The sequence below is a fragment of the Scyliorhinus torazame genome, chromosome 5 (assembly GCF_047496885.1).
Source record: "Scyliorhinus torazame isolate Kashiwa2021f chromosome 5, sScyTor2.1, whole genome shotgun sequence".
Taxonomy (NCBI): Eukaryota; Metazoa; Chordata; class Chondrichthyes; order Carcharhiniformes; family Scyliorhinidae; genus Scyliorhinus; species Scyliorhinus torazame.
Genome location: NC_092711.1, coordinates 129,347,822 through 129,368,495, shown reverse-complemented (window position 1 = coordinate 129,368,495; position 20,674 = coordinate 129,347,822). Strand labels below are relative to the sequence as shown.

The 20,674-nt window shown below is 52.2% G+C and overlaps 1 protein-coding gene and 1 long non-coding RNA gene across 2 annotated transcripts in view; one reads left to right on the top strand and one right to left on the bottom strand.

Annotated features, from left to right (window-relative positions):
* The window catches only part of LOC140419724 (uncharacterized), a 92,499-nt gene extending 81,801 nt beyond the window's left edge, over positions 1-10,698 (top strand). Inside the window, exon 11 of the mRNA XM_072503662.1 lies at positions 10,505-10,698. Within this exon, the coding sequence (XP_072359763.1) occupies positions 10,505-10,516 (12 nt within the window). The 3' untranslated portion in view covers positions 10,517-10,698. The remainder of the gene's footprint in view (positions 1-10,504) is intronic.
* LOC140419726 (uncharacterized) overlaps positions 1-18,796 on the bottom strand; it is an 80,480-nt gene extending 61,684 nt beyond the window's left edge. The window contains exons 1-2 of the long non-coding RNA XR_011946000.1: positions 18,372-18,796; positions 16,785-16,919 (exon numbers count right to left, since the gene is read on the bottom strand). This is a non-coding gene — a long non-coding RNA (uncharacterized lncRNA). The remainder of the gene's footprint in view (positions 1-16,784; positions 16,920-18,371) is intronic.
* Between the last annotated feature and the right edge of the window lie 1,878 nt (positions 18,797-20,674).

Below are 20,674 nucleotides of genomic sequence, written 5' to 3'. Positions count from 1 at the left end.
GTATAATGTCAGATTCCCTGTCCTTTAGTGTCCATGCCCCAGAATAAGGTCAGATTCCCTGTCCTTTAGTGTCCATGCCCCAGTATAATGTCAGATTCCCTGTCCTTTAGTGTCCATGCCCCAGAATAAGGTCAGATTCCCTGTCCTTTAGTGTCCATGCCCCAGTATGTCAGATTCCCTGTCCTTTAGTGTCCATGCCCCAGAATAAGGTCAGATTCCCTGTCCTTTAGTGTCCATGCCCCAGTATAATGTCAGATTCCCTGTCCTTTAGTGTCCATGTCCCAGAATAAGGTCAGATTCCCTGTCCTTTAGTGTCCATGCCCCAGTATAATGTCAGATTCCCTGTCCTTTAGTGTCCATGCCCCAGAATAAGGTCAGATTCCCTGTCCTTTAGTGTCCATGCCCCAGTATGTCAGATTCCCTGTCCTTTAGTGTCCATGCCCCAGAATAAGGTCAGATTCCCTGTCCTTTAGTGTCCATGTCCCAGTATAATGTCAGATTCCCTGTCCTTTAGTGTCCATGCCCCAGAATAAGGCCAGATTCCCCATCCTTTAGTGTCCATGTCCCAGAATAAGGTCAGATACCCTGTCGTTTAGTGTCCATGCCCCAGTATAATGTCAGATTCCCTGTCCTTTAGTGTAAATCCCCCAGTATAGGGTCCGATTCACTGTCCTTCAGTGTCCATGTCCGAGAATAACATCAGATTCCCTGTCCTTTAGTGTCAATCCCTCAGAAGAAGGTCAGATTCTCTATCCTTTCGTGGCCATGCCCCTTAATAAGATCAGGTACCCTGTCCTTTAATATCCATACTCCAGAATCAGGTTAGATTTCTTGTCCTTTAGTGTCCATGTCCCAGAATAAGGTCAGATTCCCTGTCCTTTAATGTAAATCCCCCAGTATAGGGTCCGATTCACTGTCCTTCAGTGTCCATGTCCGAGAATAACATCAGATTCCCTGTCCTTTAGTGTCAATCCCTCAGAATCAGGTCAGATTCTCTGTCCTTTCGTGGCCATGCCCCTTAATAAGATCAGGTACCCTGTCCTTTAATATCCATACTCCAGAATCAGGTTAGATTTCTTGTCCTTTAGTGTCCATGTCCCAGAATACAGTCAGATTCCCTGACCTTTGGTGTTGATTTCCCGGAATAATGTCTGATTCCCTGTCCTTTAGTTTACATCCCACACAAAAAGGTCAGATTCCATGCCTTTAGTGTCCATGTCCCAGAATAAGGTCAGATTCGCTGTCATTTAGTGTCTATCCCCAGATTGTGGTCAGATTCCCTGTCCTTTAATGACCATCTCCCAGAAAAAGGTCTGATTACCTGTCCTTTAGTGTATGTCCCCAGATTCAGGTCAGATTCCCTGTCCTTCAGTGTAATTCCCCCAGAATAAGGTCAGTTTCCCTGTCCTTTAGTGTCCATGTCCCAGAATATGGCCAGATTCCCTGTCCTTTAGTGTCCATGTCCCAGAATAAGGTCAGATTCCCTGTCCTTTAGTGTAAATCCCCCAGTATAGGGTCCGATTCACTGTCCTTCAGTGTCCATGTCCGAGAATAACATCAGATTCCCTGTCCTTTAGTGTCCATGTCCCAGAATAAGGTCAGATTCCCTGTCCTTTAGTGTCCATGTCCCAGAATAAGGACAGATTCCCTGTCCTTTAGTGTCCATGCCCCAGAATAAGGTCAGATTCCCTGTCCTTTAGTGTCCATGCCCCAGAAAAAGGCCAGATACCCTGTCCTTTAGTGTCCATGCCCCAGTATAATGTCAGATTCACTGTCCTTTACTGTCCATGCCCCAGAATATGGTCAGATTCCATGTCCTTTAGTGTCCATGTCCCAGTATAATGTCAGATTCTCTGTCCTTTAGTGTCCATGTCCCAGAATAAGGTCAGATTCGCTGTCCTTTAGTGTCCATGCCCCAGAATAAGGCCAGATACCCTGTCGTTTAGTGTCCATGCCCCAGTATAATGTCAGATTCCCTGTCCTTTAGTGTCCATGTCCCAGAATAAGGTCAGATTCCCTGTCCTTTAGTGTCCATGTCCCAGTATAATGTCAGATTCTCTGTCCTTTAGTGTCAATCCCTCAGAATAAGGTCAGATTCCCTGTCCTTTAGTATAACTCCCCGAGAATAAGGTCAGATTCCCTGTCGTTTAGTGTCCATGCCCCAGAATAAGGTCAGATTCCCTGTCCTTTAGTGTCCATGTCCCAGAATAAGGCCAGATACCCTGTCGTTTAGTGTCCATGCCCCAGTATAATGTCAGATTCCCTGTCCTTTAGTGTCCATGTCCCAGAAAAAGGTCAGATTCCCTGTCCTTTCGTCTACATCCCACAGAATAATGTCAATTTCCCTGTGCGTTAGTGTCCATGTCCCAGAATAAGGTCAGATTCCTGTCCTTTAGAGTCCATCTCCCAGAATAAGGTCAGATTCCTGTCCTTTCGTCTACATCCCACAGAATAATGTCAGTTTCCCAGTGCGTTAGTGTCCATGTCCCAGAATAACGTCAGATTCCCTGTGCTTTAGTGGCCATTTCCCAGAATAAGGTTAGATTCCCTGTCCTTTAGTGTCAATGTCCCATAATAAGGTCAGATTCCCTGTCCTTTAGTGTATATCCTCCAGAAAGGATACATTCCCTGTCCTTTTGTGTCCATCTCCCAGAATAAGGTCAGATTCCCTGTCCTTTACTGTATATCCACGAGAATATGGTCAGAATCCCTGTCCTTTAATATCCATACTCCAGAATAAGGTCAGACTCCCTGTCCCTTAGTGTCCATGTCCCACAATAAGGTCAGATTCCCTCTCCTTTAGTGTCCATGTCCCAGAATAATGTCAGATTCCCTGTCCTTTAGTGTCCATGTCCCAGAATAAGGTCAGATTCCCTGTCCTTTAGTGTCCATGTCCCAGAATAAGGTCAGATTCCCTGTCCTTTAGTGTCCATGTCCCAGAATAAGGTGAGATTCCCTGTCCTTTAGTGTCCATGTCCCACAATAAGGTCAGATTCCCTCTCCTTTAGTGTCCATGTCCCAGAATAATGTCAGATTCCCTGTCCTTTAGTGTCCATGTCCCAGAATAAGGTCAGATTCCCTGTCCTTTAGTGTCCATGTCCCAGAATAAGGTCAGATTCCCTGTCCTTTAGTGTCCATGTCCCAGAATAAGGTCAGATTCCCTGTCCTTTAGTGTCCATGTCCCAGAATAAGGTCAGATTCCCTCTCCTTTAGTGTCCATGTCCCATAATAATGTCAGATTCCCTTCCTTTTACTGTCGATGTCCCAGAATGAGGTCAGATTTCCTGTCCTTCATGTATATCTCCAGAATAAGGTCAGATACCCTGTCCATCAGTGTCCATCTCAAGAATAAGGTCAGATTCCTGTCCTATAATGTCCATGTCCCAGATTAATGGCAGATTCCCTGTACTTTAGTGTATATACCCAGAATAAAGTCAGATTCTCTGTCCTTTAATGTCCATGTCCCTGAATAAAGTCAGATTCCCTGTCCTTAAGTGTATATCCCCCAGAATAAGGTCAGATTCCCTGTCCTTTAATGTCCATGTCCCAGAGTAAGGTCAGATTCCCTGTGCTTTTACATAAGAACATAAGAACTAGGAGCAGGAGTAGGCCATCTGGCCCCTCGAGCCTGCTCCGCCATTTAATGAGATTATGGCTGATCTTTGTGGACTCAGCTCCACTCTCCCCCGTACACCATATCCCCGAATCCCTTTATTCTTTAGAAAGGTATCTATCTTTTTCTTAAAAACGTTTAAAGAAGGTGATCTACAGATTCCCTGTCCTTTCGAGGCCATTCCCCAGAATAATGTCAGATTCCATGTCCTTTACTGTATATCCCTGAGAATATGGTCAGATTCCCTGTCCTTTAATATCCATACTCCAGAATAAGCACAGACTCCCTGTCCCTTAGTGTCCATGTCCCAGAATAACGCCAGATTCCCAGTCCTTTAGTGTCCATATCTCAGAATAAGGTCAGATTCCCTGTCCTTTAGTGTCCATGTCCCAGAATAAGGTCAGATTCCGAGTCCTTTAGTGTTCATGTCCCAGAATAAGGTCAGATTCCCTGTCCTTTAGTGTCCATGTCCCAGAATAAGGTCAGATTCCCTGTCCTTTAGTGTCCATGTCCCAGAATAAGGTCAGATTCCCTGTCCTTTAGTGTCCATGTCCCAGAATAAGGTCAGATTCCCTGTCCTTTAGTGTCCATGTCCCAGAATAAGGTCAGATTCCCTGTCCTTTGGTGTCAATTTCCCAGAATAATGTCTGATTCCCTGTGCGAAATTCTCCCCCAACGGCGCGATGTCCGCCGACTGGCGCCAAAAACGGCGCCAATCAGACGGGCATCGCGCCGGCCCAAAGGTGCGGAATGCTCCGCATCTTTGGGGGCAGAGCCCCAACATTGAGGGGCTAGGACGGCTCCGGAGGGATTTCCGCCCCGCCAGCTGGCGGAAATGGCGTTTGTTGCCCCGCCAGCTGGCGCGGAAATGCGGCGCATGCGCGGGAGCCTCAGCGGCCGCTGACAGTTTCCCGGCGCATGCGCGGGAGCGTCAACGGCGGCCGACAGTTTCCCGCGCATGAGCAGTGGGGAGAGTCTCTTCCGCCTCCGCCATGGTGGAGGCCGTGGCGGAGGTGGAAGGGAAAGAGTGCCCCCACGGCACAGGCCCGCCCGCGGATCGGTGGGCCCCGATCGCGGGCCAGGCCACCGTGGGGGCACCCCCCGGGGTCAGATCGCCCCGCGCCCCCCCAGGACCCCGGAGCCCGCCCATGCCACCTGGTCCCGCCGGTAAATACCAGGTTTAATTTACGCCGGCGGGACAGGCAATTTCTGGGCGGGACTTCGACCCATCCGGGCCGGAGAATTGAGCGGGCGGTCCCGCAAACCGGCGCGGCCCGATTCCCGCCCCCGCCCAATCTCCGGTACCGGAGACTTCGGCGGGGGCGGGATTCACGGCGGCCAACAGCCATTCTCCGACCCGGCGGGGGGTCGGAAAATGACGCCCCCTGTCTTTTAGTTTATATCCCACACAAAAAGGTCAGATTCCATGCCTTTAGTGTCTATGTCCCAGAATAAGGTCAGATTCCCTGTCCTTTAGTGTATGTCCCCAGATTCAGGTCAGATTCCCTGTCCTTTAATGTAAATCCCCCAGAATAAGGTCAGATTCCCTGTCCTTTAATGTAAATCCCCCAGAATAAGGTCAGATTCCCTGTCCTTTCATGTCCATGTCCCAGAATAAGGTCATATTCCCTGTCCTTTCGTCTATATCCCCCTAGAATAAGGTCAGATTCCCTGTCCTTTAGTGTTCATCCCCCAGAATAGTGTCAGATTCCCTGTCCTTTAGTGTTCATCCCCCAGAATAGTGTCAGATTCCCTGTCCTTTAGTCTCCATCTCCCAGAAAAAGTTCAGATTCCTGTCCTTTAGTCTCCATCCCGCACAATAATGTCAGATTCCCTCTGCGTCAGGGTCTATGTCCCAGAATAACGTCAGATTCCTGTCCTTTCGTGTCCATGACCCAGAATACGGTCGGATTCCCTTCCCTTTAGTGTCCATCACCCAGAATAAGGTCAGATTTGCTGTCCTTTAATATCCATGTCCCAGTGTAAGGTCAGATTCTGTGTCTTTTAGTGCAAATACCCCAGAATAAGGTCAGATTCCCTGTCCTTTAGTGTTAATCCCACAGAAGAGGTCAGATTCCCTGTCCTTTAGTGTGTACCCCCAGAATAAGGTCAGATTCCCTGTCCTTTAGTGTGTATCCCCAAAATAAGGTCAGATTCCCTGTCCTTTAATGTCCATGTCCCAGAATAATGTCAGATTCCCTGTCCTTTAATGTCCATGTCCCAGAATAAGGTCAGATTCCCTGACCGCTAGTCTCCACCCCCCAGAAGGTCAGATTCCATGCCTTTACTGTCCATCCTGCAGAATAAGGTCAGATTCCATGTCCTCTCGTGTCCATCTCCCAGAATAAGGCCAGATTCCCTATCCTTTCTTCTACCTCCCGCAGAATAATGTCAGATTCCCTGTGCATTAGTGTCCATGTCCCAGAATAATGTCCGATTCCCTGTCCTTTAGTGTCCATCCCCCAGAATAAGGTCAGATTTCCTGTCCTTTAGTGTATATCCTCCAGAAAGAGGATATATTCCCTGTCCTTTTGTGTCCATCTCCCAGTATAAGGTCAGATTCCCTGTCCTTTCGTCTACATCCCGCAGAATAATGTCAGATTCCCTGTGCGTTCGTGTCCATGTCCCAGAATAACGACAGATTCTCTGTCATTTAGTGTCCATCCCCCAGAATAAGGTCCGATTCCCTGTCCTTTAGTGTTCATCACCCAGAAGAAGGTCAGATTCCCTGGCCTTTAGTGGATACCCCCCAGAATGAGGTCAGATTCCCTGTCCTTTAGTGTCCATGTCCCAGAAAAAGGTCAGATTACGTGTCCTTTAGTGTTCATCCCCCAGAATAGTGTCAGATTCCTGTCCTTTAGAGTCAATGTCCCAGAATAGTGTCAGATTCCCTGTCTGTTAGTGTCCATCTCCCAGAATAAGGTCGGATACCCTGTCCTTTAGTGTGCATGTCCCAGAATAATGTCAGATTCCCTGTCATTTAGTGTAATTCCCCCAGAATAAGGTCGGTTTCCCTGTCCTTTCGTGTCCATGTCCCAGAATAAGGCCAGATTCCCTGTCCTTTAGTGTCCATGTCCCAGAATAAGGTCAGATTCCCTCTCCTTTAGTGTCCATGTCCCAGAATAAGGTCAGATTCCCTGTCCTTTAGTGTCCATGTCCCAGAATAAGGTCAGATTCCCTGTCCTTTAGTGTCCATGTCCCAGAATAAGGTCAGATTCCCTGTCCTTTAGTGTCCATCTCCCAGAATAAGGTCGGTTTCCCTGTCCTTTCGTGTCCATCTCCCAGATTAAAGTCAGATTACCTGACCTTTGGTGTATATCCTCCAGAAAGAGGATATATTCCCTGTCCTTTTGTGTCCATCTCCCAGAATAAGGTCAGATTCCCTGTCCTTTTGTCTACATCCCGCAGAATAGTGTCAGATTCCCTGTGCGTTCGTGTTCATCACCCAGAAGGTCAGATTCCCTGTCCTTTAGTGTCCATCTCCCAGAAAAAGGTCAGATTCCCCGTCCTTTAGTGTCCATCCCCAGAAAAAAGTCAGATTCCCTGTCCTTTAGTGTCCATGTCCCATAATAAGGTCAGATTCCCTGTCCTTTAGTGTCCATGTCCCATAATAAGGTCAGATATCCTGTCCTTTAAAATATAACACCCAGAATAAGGTCAGATTCCCTGTCCTTTATTGTCCATACTCCAGAATCAGGTTAGATTTTCTGTCCTTTAGTGTATATCCCCCAGAATAAGGTCTAATTCCCTGTCCTTTAGTCTCCATTCCGTAAATGAGGGCAGATTCACTGTCCTTTCGTGTCAGGTCCCAGAATAAGGTCAGATTCCCTGTCCTTTAGTCTCCACCCCCCAGAAGGTCAGATTCCTGTCTTTAGCGTATATCCCCCAGAAAAAGGTCAGATTCCCTGCCCTTTAGTGTCCATCCCACAGAATAATGTCAGATTCCCTGTCCTTTACTGTATATCTCCCAGAATGAGGTCAGATTCCCTGGGCGAAATTCTCCCCCAACGGCGGGATGTCCGCCGTCTGGCGCCAAAGACGGCGCCAATCAGACGGGCATCGCGCCGGCCCAAAGGTGCGGAATGCTCCGCATCTTTGGGGGCCGAGCCCCAACATTGAGGGACTAGGCCGACGCCGGAGGGATTTCCGCCCCGCCAGCTGGCGGAAATGGCGTTTGTTGCCCCACCAGCTGGCGCGGAAATGCGGCGCATGCGCGGGAGCGTCAGCGGCTGCTGTCAGTTTCCCGCGCATGCGCAGTGGGGAGAGTCTCTTCCGCCTCCGCCATGGTGGAGGCCGTGGCGGAGGCGGAAGGGAAAGAGTGCCCCACGGCACAGGCCCGCCCGCGGATCGGTGGGCCCCGATCGCGGGCCAGGCCACCGTGGGGGCACCCCCCGGGGTCAGATCACCCCGCGCCCCCCCCAGGACCCCGGAGCCCGCCCACGCCGCCTGGTCCCGCCGGTAAATACCAGGTTTGATTTACGCCGGTGGGACAGGCAATTTCTGGGCGGGACTTCGGCCCATCCGGGCCGGAGAATTGAACGGGGGGTCCCGCAAACCGGCGTGGCCCGATTCCCGCCCCCGCCCAATCTCCGGTACCGGAGACTTCGGAGAATGACGCCCCCTGTTCTTTAGTGTCCATGTCCCAGAATAAGGTCAGATTCCCTGCCCTTTAGTGTCAATCCCACAGAATAAGGTCAGATTCCCTGTCCTTTACTGTATATTCCCTAGAAAAAGGTCAGATTCCCTGCCCTTTAGTGTCCATCCCACAGAATAAGGTCAGATTCCCTGTCCTTTACTGTATATCTCCCAGAATGAGGTCAGATTCCCTGTTCTTTAGTGTCCATGTCCCAGAATAAGGTCAGATTCCCTGCCCTTTCGTGTCCATCCCACCGAATAAGGTCAGATTCCCTGTCCTTTACTGTATATCTCCCAGAATGAGGTCAGATTCCCTGTCCATTAATGTCCATGTCACAGAATAAGGTCAGATTCCCTGACCTTTAGTGTCCGTGTCCCAGAATAAAGTCAGATTCCCTGACCTTTAGTATATGTCCCCCAGAATAAGGTCAGATTCCCTGTCCTTTAGTGTATATCCTCCAGAATAAGGTCAGATTCCCACTCCTTTACTGTATATCTCCCAGAATAAGGTCAGATTCCCTGGGCGCGATTCTCCACTCCCACGCCGGTTGGGAGAATCGCCTGGGGCGCCAGAATTTCCGGAGACGCCGGTCCGACGCCCTCCCGCGATTCTCCCAAGCGGCGGGAACGGCCCGGTCGAGTTCCGCGGGCCGCAGGCCGGAGAATCGCCGGACACACCCAAAATGGTGATTCTCCGGCACCCCCGCGATTCTGAGGCCCGGATGGGCCGAGCGGCCATGCCAAAACGGCGGGTTCCCACCGGCGCCGTCCACACCTGGTCGCTACAGTCGTGGGCGGTGCGTGAACGCTGGGGGGGGGCGGCCTGTGGGGGGGCGAGGGGGGATCCTGCACCGGGGGGTACCTTAAATGTGGGGTGGCCCGCGATCGGAGCCCACCGATCGTCGGGCCATCCTCTTTGAAGGAGGACCTCCTTCCTTCCACCGCCCTGCAAGATCCGCCCCCCATCTTCTTGCGGGGCGGATGTGGACAGGACGGCAACCACGCATGCGCGGATGACGTCCGTTATGCGGCGCCGGCCGCGTCATCTAATCGGCGCCGCTTTTACGCGGGCGACAAGGCCTCGCGCGGGTAGATGACGCGACCCCGATACTGGCCCATTGTCAGGGCCTGAATCGGTCGCGACCGGGGCCGTTCTGCGCCGTCGTGAACCTGTTCTTTAGTGTCCATGTCCCATAATCAGGTCAGATTCCTTGTACCTTAGTGTTCAACCCCCAGAAAAAGGTCAGATTCCCCGTCCTTTAGTGTCCATCCCCAGAAAAAAGTCAGATTCCCTGTCCTTTAGTGTCCATGTCCCATAATAAGGTCAGATTCCCTGTCCTTTAGTGTACATCCCCCCAAAAAAGTCAGATTCCCTGTCCTTTAGTGTCCATCCCCAGAAAAAAGTCAGATTCCCTGTCCTTTAGTGTCCATCCCCAAAATAAGTCAGATTCCCTGTCCTTTAGTGTCCATCTCCAGAATAAGGTCAGATTCCCAGGCCTTTAGTGTCCATGTCCCAGAATAAGGTCAGATTCCCTGTCCTTTAGTGTCCATGTCCCAGAATAAGGTCAGATTCCCTGTCCTTTAGTCTCCACCCCCCAGAAGAAGGTCAGATTCCCTGTCCTTTAGTCTCCACCCCCCAGAAGAAGGTCAGATTCCCTGTCTTTTAGTGTATATCCCCCAGAAGGAGGTCAGATTCCCTATCCTTTCTTCTACATCCCGCAGAATGTCAGATTCCCTGTGCGTTAGTATCCATGTCCCAGAATAACGTCAGATTCCCTGTCCTTTAGTGTATATCCCCCAGAAAAAGGTCTGATTCCCTGTCCTTTAGTGTATATCCCCCAGAATAAGGTCAGATTCCCTGTCCTTTAGTGTCCATCCCCCAGATTAAGGTCAATTTCCCTGAACTTTAATGTCCATGTCCCAGAATATGGTCAGACTATCTCTCCTTTAGTGTCCCTCTCCCAGAATGAGGACAGACCCCCTATTCTTTAGTGTCCATCTCCCAGATTAAGGACAGTCCCCTGTCCTTTAGGGTCAATCTCCCAGAATATGGACAGACCCTTGTTATTTAGGGTCCATCTCCCAGAATAAGGTCAGATTCCCTGTCCTTTAGGGTCCATCTCCCAGAATAAGGACAGGCCCGAGTCAATTCAGGTTCACCTCCGAGCAGACAGACAGACTACCTGTGTTTTTGGGTTACCCTGCCTGATATACTGAGGCTCACACACATTTCTCACTCTGACGTCTGTATTACAGGTTCAGCAGTGACCAGCAGATGCTCACAGCTCACATTCAGACTTAAACAAGAGCTAAGTTGTCCAGAAATGTCCCGTGATGTTTGGGAATGGAACTTACCGCCAGACACTGCAAAATACTCGGCTACTGCGCAGCAACAACTCATTCTGGGAGTTAAAAGTTCAAATGGACTGGGGATGATTGGGATGGGGAATTGGGATGGGAGGGGTGAGAGTTGGGAAGGAGAGATCGGGACTGGGGGATTGGGAATTTGGGGTCAGGAGGGAGTGTGAAAATGGGAAGGAGGGAAGGGCTTGTTCTCTGGGTCTTGTGGGAACTATTGTAAAAACAAATGTTCAGATTATTGCCTGCAGCTTTTTTTAAAGTGTTTTCACTGATGTAAATGTTTTGGTTTGAAACCAGATCAATAAAAAATGAAAAGATAAATGAAATAAGCGGTGGTGTGAAGGGATGGATAAAACTGAGGGACACTGAGGCCAGGATTTCCTGGCCCCGTTGTGGTGGTCCTGCCGTGGGAGATTCGGGCTCCCAGCAAAGAGCCCGTTGACTCTCAGCGAGACCACATGACCTGGGAGCAGAATATCCCTCCCTGGTATAGTCATTGGGTGGATATATCCAAGGGCCAGGTACTGGAGGAAATTTGTGCCCAAGGCCTCCATCGCGGACGCAACCCATGTGGTGTTGGGCTGGGAGGCACGAATTGTCAGCAGTGCCTCCTGCTCCTGCAGGTGGTGGGACTCCTCCCACTGCACCGACAGTCGCTGGATGGTTACTGACACCCCCTCATGTAGACCCCGGCTCTGCGCCTTCATCACCAACATTGATGGGACCGCCCTTTCTAGAAGCGCTAGACCTGTCTGGACTGCAGCTAGTCCCTGGGGATGGGCCGCCCTCTGACCGCCCACCCCCTCGGGGGTTCCTACCTCCACCTGATGCACCGCTACATTTGTGTCGTGTGCACCAGATAGCGTCTCAGGAGCCTCTTCACTAAAGTGCCTGACCGCGGTGAGCATCTCTGGGGTGGTGGAGTGTGCCAGTGACAACAGTGGCAACCTGGTACCCGAGTACCTTGGCATTGCCAGCCTGGCAAACTTGCAGCGCCAACCTGGCAGTGCTTCCTAGACACCCTTGCAGTATCAGATTGACACTAACAGGGTGCCACCTTGGCACTGCAGGAGTGCCCAGGTGGAACGGCCAGTGTGCCGGGGGGTGATGCAAAGGTACCACCCTGCCTGTCTCCAACTACCTCTAATGGATGGGTCCGGTCGTCTTCTGGGTATCACAGCTGGTGTGGTCTCTCACGGCCTGCCAGACTATCCAAGGTGCCGTCACATCTGGTCCACGTTTCTGGAACCCAGCGCTGAACGCCGTCCTGTCGAGGTCTCGCAGGCTCGGCGATGACTCCCGGGCTCCGGGTGAAAGCAGCGTCCGGCTCATTTAAATATGCTGATCTGGACGCCCAGCGAGGGTAAGATCCATATCGCGCTGGGTGGAGCGAGTCGGGTGACTTGCTATTGGCCGGACGCCTGGCGGGCAGCCTGATTTGGGGCTCTCGCCGGATTCACCCGCGGTGGCTGAATCACCGCCACAATGTTTTGGCCTCAACTGCTTTCTGTGGGAGTGAATTCCACAGGCCGACCACTCTCTGGGTGAAGACATTTCTCCTCATCTCAGTCCTATAAAGGAATTCCCCCAATAGAAACAGCGGGTGAACACACTGCAGAACCAAAATACAGCAGAGGAAGGGACCAGAGGAAAATTGGAGGAGTTTCTCAGTTCTCAGTGAGGGGAAATTCACTCCGGACAAGCATTGGGGGAATTCACTCCAGAACTATTCACTACGGGAGATTCCCAGTCCCGTGTCTGGCTGTGACACCCAGCACAGTCATTGGGTGAATATACCTCAGCACCAGCTACTGAGATGCCAGGAATACATATTGAGGGAAGCTGCACCAGAATCGGATATCTGGAAGATTCCCACCTTCATTTATGAGGGAATCCCCATAAACCTCAGGGCTCTGGGTGGCACGGTGGCACAGTGATTAGCACTGCTGCCTCACAGCTCCAGGGACCCAGGTTCAAATCCGGCCTCAGGTGTGGAGTTTGCATGTTCTTCCCGTGTCTGGGTGGGTTTCCTCCGGGTGCTCCGGTTTCCTCCCGCAGTCCAAAGATGTGCAGGTTAGGTGGATTGGCCATGCTAAATTGCCCCTTAGTGACCAAAAAGGTCAGGTGGGCTTACTGGGTTACAGGGATAGGGTAGAAGTGTGGACTTAAGTGGGGCCGGTGCAGACTCAATGGGCCGAATGGCCACCTTCTGCACTGTAAATTCTATGAGATATTGGGGGTAATTTCTAGGCTCATGCACGAGGGAATTCAAAAATAAAATGCCGAAAGTCCTGTGAAAAGCTCAGCGCGTCTCACAGCATCTGTGGAGAGAGAAACAGAGATAATGGGCGGGATGCTCCGCAATCGGCGCGATGTCCGCCTACCGGCGCCAAAAACGGCACGAATCAGTCCGGCATTGCGCCGCCCCAAAGGTGCGGAAATCTCCGCATCTTGAGGGGCCGAGCCCTCACCTGGAGGGGCTAGGCCCGCGCCGGACTGATTTCCGCCCCGCCAGCTGGCGCGGAAATGACTCTGCCATGCGACGCATGCGCGGGAGCGGCAGCTCACGGCATCCCCGCGCATGCGCAGCGGAGGGGGTCTCTTCCGCCTCCGCCATAGTGAAGACCATGGCGAAGGCGGAAGGAAAAGAGTGCCCCCACAGCACAGGCCCGCCTGTGGATCGGTGGGCCCCGATCGCGGGCCAGGCCACCGTGGGGGCACCCCCCGGGGCCAGATCGCCCCGCGCCCCCCCCAGGACCCCGGAGCCCGCCTGCGCCGCCTTGTCCCACCGTTCGAAAGGTGGTTCAATCCACGCCGACCGGCGCTGCGTGATTCCCGCCCCCGCCGAATCTCTGGGGATTCACGCCAGCCTCCGGCGATTCTCCGACCCGGTGGGGGGTCGGAGAATCGCGCCCCTTGTTTCGAGTCCAATATGGCTCCTCTTTGGAATGGCCGCTGAGTTCTTCCAGAACCTTCTGCTTTTATTTCAGATATCCAGCATCCGCAGTATCTTGTTTTTCCAGAGAATCCCTACAGAGCGGGGCAATGGAATTTACCTGGATAAATTTCAATATAGGTGTGCATGGATCGTAATGCAATAATATTGGTGAATAAATCATAGGACAAAATAATGATTGATTAATCGTAACATAATATACTGAACAATCAGTTACAATATGCTGACCAATCAATTATCACAATATACTGACCAATCAATTATCACAATATACTGACCAATCAATTAGATCACAATATACTGACCAATCAATTAGCACAATGTACTGACCAATCAATTATCACAATATACTGACCAATCAATTAGAACACAATATACTGACCAATCAATTATCACAATATACTGACCAATCAATTATCACAATGTACTGACCAATCAATTAGATCACAATATACTGACCAATCAATTATCACAGTATACTGACCAATCAATTATCACAATATACTGACCAATCAATTATCACAATATACTGACCAATTAATTATCACAATATACTGACCAATCAATTATCACAATATACTGACCAATCAATTATCACAGGATACTGACCAATCAATTATCACAATATACTGACCAATCAATTACAATACGATCCAAGATCTATACCTCCGTTTTCCCTCTGTTTCCTTCTCTCTCTCTTCCACTCTACAATATCATTCTTCATTTTATTTTCTCTTCTGCTATCGCTCCCAATCTGCATTACGCTCCTTCCTTTTCATTTCTCTTTCCTGCTTTATGGCACACTCCTCCACTCCATTTCCTCCTCTATCTCTATCCCCCTCTCTCTCTACTCCATCCAATTACATGACATCCATCTCTCATTGTGTGACGGGCAGCTCCTGCATTGTTTCCCAGTTCAGCAACCAAAGGCCCACCTTCCACACCCACAATTGACCCATCTCCAAATCCAGAGTGAGCGAGGAATAAACCGCTCCCTTACCCTGTCACTGGCCTCCTCTCCCCTGCACAAACTTCTGTTAGCTCCCGGTACTGGTCAGCTCTTTCTCTCTCCCTTTCTCTCTCCCTGTGTGTCAGTGAGTGAGTGCCAAGGCCCTCGGCCTTCAGTATAACTTTCACACTCCATAGCTTCAAATAACGGCCCGGGCCTCTGTTTCCTGTTTTGTGTTTATTGCATCTCTCCGAGCAGTCATTGCCAGGCAGACAGTTTGCACAAGGTGTGCAAACTGCCGAGTGTAACCTCTGTCTGTGTGCAGGGGAGCGAGGGAGGGAGCGAGCGAGGGAGGGTGGGAGGGAGGGACGAAGCGAGGGAGGGTGGGAGGGAGGGACGAAGCGAGGGAGGGTGGGAGGGAGGGACGAAGAGAGGGAGGGAGGAAGGGAGGGAGGGAGGGAGGGACGAAGAGAGGGAGGGAGGGAGGGACGAAGAGAAGAAGAGAGGGAGGGAGGGACGAAGAGAAGGAGGGACGAAGAGAGGGAGGGAGGGAGGGAGACAGGGAGAGAGGGAGGGAGGGATGGAGGGAGGGAGGGAGGGAGACAGGGGAGAGAGGGAGTGAGGGAGGGGAGAGAGAGTCAGGTGGGTGAGGGGGTGGTGACAGGTGGGAGTGGGGTCGGGGATGAAGGGAGTGGCGGGAGGGAGTGGGGGTCGGGGGTGGAGGGAGTGGGGGTCGGGGGTGCAGAGAGTGGGGGTCGGGGGTGGAGGGGGTTGGGGGTGGAGGGAGTGGGGGAGGGAGTGGGGGTCGTGGGTGGAGGGAGTGGGGGTCGGGGGTGGAGGGAGTGGGGTTTGGGGGTGGAGGGAGTGGGGGTCGGCTGTGGAGGGAGTGGGGGTCGGGGGTGGAGGGAGTGGGGGTTGGGGGTGGAGGCAGTGGGGGTTGGGGTTGGGGGCAGTGGGGGTTGGGGTTGGGGGTGAGGGTTGGTGGTGGGGGTTGGGAGTGGAGGGAGTGGGGGTGGAGGGAGTGGTGGTTGGGAGTGGAGGGGGTTGGGGGGTGGAGGGAGTGGGGGTCGGGGTGGAGGGAGTGGGAGTCGGGGGTGGAGGGAGTGGGGGTCGGGGGTGGAGGGAGTGGGGGTCGGGGGTGGAGGGAGTGGGGGTCGGGGGTGGAGAGAGTGGGGGTCGGGGGTGGAGAGAGTGGGGGTTGGGCGTGAAGGGAGTGGGGGGTGGAGGGAGTGGGGGTTGGGGGTGGAGGGAGTGGGGGGTTGGGGGTGGAGGTAGTGGGGGTCGGGGGTGGAGGGAGTGGGGGTTGGGGGTGGGGGGAGTGGGGGTCGGGGGTGGAGGGGGTTGGGGGTGGAGGGAGTGGGGGTTGAGGGTGGAGGGAGTGGGGGTTGGGGGTGGAGGGAGTGGGGGTTGGGGGTGGAGACCAGGGTGGGGTGGGTGGAGGGAGGGGATACGGGGGAGAGTGCGGATTCTCTTGCAAGAGGGAATTTCCTGAGTCCAGTCACTGGAGGAACACATCAGAAGACCAGATATGGGAGAGATTCCTTGGTCATGTATCCATCCACAGTGCAATTTTGAATAAATACATCCCAGGAAAATATATTGGGAGGCAGGGGGAGTTCACCATCCCATGTGGGAGGGAAGGTCTCCTGTATAGCTACCAGGGAATATATCTCGGAACCAGACATTGGCTGAGATTCCAGTCACAACTTTCTTTAGATTCATTCCTGGGTTGGGGATGCTGCTGGGAAGGACAGGATTTATTGTCCATCCCTAACGGCCCTTTGGGGAGTCACCTTCTTAAACAGCCGCAGTCCATGTGGTGTCGGTCCTCCCACAGTATTGGGAGGGAGTTTCAGGATTCTGACCCAGCGACAGTGATGGCCTTGCTGTTTACTCCCAAGTCAGGATGGTGAGCGATCTACAGGGGAACTTGCAGCAATTGGTCTTCCCACCATGTGTCTGCTGCCCTTGTCCTTCCAGGTGACAGAGGTGACGGGTTTGGAATGTGCTGTTCGGAGACTTGGTGAGTTGCTGTGGTACATCTTGTAGATGGTACACACGGCTGTCACTGTACGTCGGAGGTGGAGGGGAGTGACTGTTTAAAGTGCTGGATGGGTGCCAATCAATCAGGTTGCTGTTCCCTGGATGGCCTCAAGCTACTGGAATGTTGCTGTTGCACTCATCCAGGCAAGTGGAGAGTATTCCATCACCCTCCTGACTTCTGCCTTGTAGTTGGTGGAAAGGCACTGGGGAGTCGGCAGGTGACTTACCCGTTGCAGAATTCCCAGCCTCTGACCGGCTCTTGCAGCACAGTATTCATCTGGTTTCTCCATTTTAGCTTTCAGTCCAGAGTAACCCGCTTGATCTCCCACCGTCGACAGCACCTTCCAAATCCACGATCTCCACTATTAGAATGGGAAGGACAGCAAACACATGGGAATACCGGCACCACAGGTTCCCCTCGGAAAAGTACACTCCAGGACAAAATATTGGGGAGATCACCAATCCCTTGTACAAGGGAATTCCCTTCAAATAGAGTATTTGGGAGAATCCAAGGGATGGATATCGGGGGAATATTCCCAGCCCTATGCCGAGGGAAACATCACACAAAATCCCAGCACAGGCAGTGGGGGAATTTACCTGATAATCGGAAGAGTCACCAGAACTGGATATTGATGGGAGAGGAATCCATGTGAGAGGAAATTCCCCAAGTACAGACACTGGGGAAATACATCACAGAACAATAACATTGTTTTGGGGGGCGGGCGGAGAATGCCCAGTTCCAAGAATCCACAAATCACCCTGGCATGGCATTTTGGGGAACACAGCCAGGACAAGATATTGGGAGAATGTTCCCCATGGTTACATTCCAATTGTACGTGGGGTGTGAGCGTTGGTGGAATGATGACATTTTGCCCCCAACCCACCCTGGATGTACCCCAGTGCCAGATACCTTGGGAGATTCCAAGTGTGTCAAAGCTGAGGGACTATCCCTGCGGTAGTGATCGGGGGAATATACCTCATGAACAGACAGTGGGGAATGCCACGGAGCACATGGGAATAGAGCCGAGGACCACAAATAGGGAGGATACCACAGGCCTGTGTATGGGGTGTTACCCAGGTTTTATTGGACAAATACACCCTTGATCCGAATACATGGGATATATCCCCCAGATCAGATAGTGGGGGCAATTCCACTTCCCTTCAGGAATGTAAACAGGAACCACATCTCAATGGAATTTAACTGAATACATTTCAACACACGATACCGGGGAATGATTCACAATACAATTCACACAATCATAAATAAATGATAATAAATCTGTTGACGTATCAATTCTAACACAATCCAATGGGGTCCATATTCCATCTTAATCTCTCTTCAACTCTATAATATCATCATTCAACATAATAATAATAAAAATAAGCTTTTATTGTCACAAGTATAAAGTCCTTTTGTGCTTTCTCTCTCTCTCTCTCTCTCTCTCTCACACTTACTCTTCTCCCTAATTACTCTCTCATTCCATCTTTCTTCCACTTTGTCATTCCTCTACTTCCTCCTCTTCTCTCTCCCACTCTCTTTCTCCTACTCCATTTAATCTCCCTTTCCTCTAATTCCCGCCTTTCTCCCCCACTCCAGAAGATCACAGTCCTCCCCTCTTTTCCCTCCTCCTCATTCTCTCTCTTTCTCCCGCTCTCGGATACTCTCCTTCTCTCTATCACAGCAATGTGTGTGTGTGGGGCAGCTACAGCATTCATTCCCAGACAACAGAATCTGTTCCTGAGCAACAGAAGCCCCTCCCTCCCCACAACTCTGCCATCTCCAAATTCAGTGATTGAGATGAATGAATGTTTACCTTCCACACTCCATCGCTCACGAGAGACAACCTGGTCGTCTGCTTCCTGTTTTGTGCTGTTTGCTTCTGTCCTTTCAGACGATCACCTAGGCAGCCTGTTTGTACAAAGTGCAGCCAACCTGGGAGTGCCAGCTTCTGTTGCTGTGCCGTGTGGGGTGGGAAAGGGGACATAGGAAGGGAAGGTGTGGGGGAGAGAGAGGGACAGAGAGTGGGACTGGGAGACAGAGGAGGAGAAAGGCAGAGAGAGAAAGAGAGGGAGAGAGAGCGAGAGATATAGGGATGGGGAGAGAGAGAGACAGAGGAAAAAGAGAGGGAGGGAGAAAGAGAGATGGAGAGCGAGGGACAGATAGGGAGATGGAGAGAGAGGGAGCAAGAGGGTGAGAAAGAGAAAGAGAGAGGGAGAAAGGGAGGGAGAGAGAGAGATGGAGAGCGAGGGACAGATAGGGAGATGGAGAGAGAGGGAGCAAGAGGGTGAGAAAGAGAAAGAGAGAGGGAGAGAGGGAGGGAGAGAGAGAGGATGTGCTATAATGTAAAATCCATAATGCATGGCAACATGGAATTTTCTGTCCATGTGTTATTAAAAAATTAAACCAGTCAATAAAGTTCCAATGTGGTTTGTTAAAAGACAAGAAAACACTGATTAGTGGTTATTGTGCATTCCTTAACCCATTCCCCACCACACCTTGTAATAAGTTTAGAAACACAAGGACCAGAATTTGTTTCCTTCGAGATGCTGACCAAACTGTCCAAAATATTGTGTAATATTTAAAAGTTAGTTCACGGGATATGTGCATCACCGACTAGGTCAGCATTGATTGTCCATCGGAATTGTCAAGAGAACATGGTGGGGTGCTGCCTCCTTGAACCGCTGCAGTCCGTGTGGTGTAGGTACACCCACTGTGCTGTTAGGGAGGTCCAGGATTGGGTCCCAAATGACAGTGAAGAAATGGAGATATATTTCCCAGTCAGGGTGGAGTGTGGCTTGGACGGGAACTTGCAGGTGGTGGTGAGACCGGGGCCGGGATTCTCCGAAATCCCGGCCAAGTGTTGACGCCGCCGTAAACACTTGAGTGGTGGACGCTGGCGTCACCGGGCCTCCTGGCCCAGCAATTCACCGTGTTCATGGGGTTACCACGGCACCGGAGTGCTGCGCGCTGCTCCAGCGCCGGAAGGCAGCCCTGCACGGCCAGCGCAGGACCGCGGCGATGGCCGTCTCCGCACCGGCACACAGCAACAGGTCGGGGAACTTACAGCGGGCCATGCGTCAGGAGGTAGGCCCCCTCCAGACCGGGACCGCCCGCCGATCGGAAGCCCCCAATCACGGGCCTTGACTCCCGTGGAGGCCCCCCCCCCCGCCCCACCAGGACGTCCACAGCAGCCGCGGAACCGAGCTCGTGCCGCGTGGTACCAGGTTGGAACTACGCCGGCGGGACTCGGCGGGGAGCCCACGGAGAATCGGCACGGAGGCTTATTTCAGCGGTCCCCGACCGGCGCCGCAGCAACCGCGCGGGCGCGATAGGCGACAAGTCTCTGATCACCAGAGAATCGGCGTCCCGGCATCGGAGTGACGTGGTGGGAATCTCCCGTGCCCCCGGCGATTCTCCGACCCGGCGCGGGCTCGGAGAATCCGGCCCGATGTGTCTGTCGCCCTTGTCCTCCAAGGTGGCAGTGGTCCAGAGTTTGGGAGGTGCTGTGTGAGGAGACTTTGTGAGTTCCTGCAGTGCAACTTGGAGGAGGAACACACGGCTGTCACTGTGCGCTGGTGGTGGAGGGAGTAATGTTTGTGGATGGGCTGCCGAACATTGTGTATCCATCAGCGAACATCATTGATGAAGCAGCTGAAGGTAGTTGCTAGATGGGTTCGAAGTCTATCCCATTTAGCATGGCGGGAGTGCCACACAACACGATGGGGGCTGTCGCCAGGGTGGAGGGTGGCACCGGGCGAGGAAGTGAGACCCCGCTCAGCTGCGGTTCCTCGTGTCACATGTGTCAGCCCATCCTCCAACATCAGCCCCCAACCACCCTCACACCCACGCCACCCTCACACCCACACCACCCTCACACCCACACCCACACCACGCTCACAACCACACCACGCTCACACTCACACCCACACGACCCTCACAACCACACCACCCTCATACCCACACCACCCTCACACCCACACCACCCACACACCCACACCACCCACACACACACACCACCCTCACACCCACACCACCCACACACCCACACCACCCTCACGCCCACACCACCCTCACACCCACACACCCACACCACCCTCACACCCACACCACCCTCAC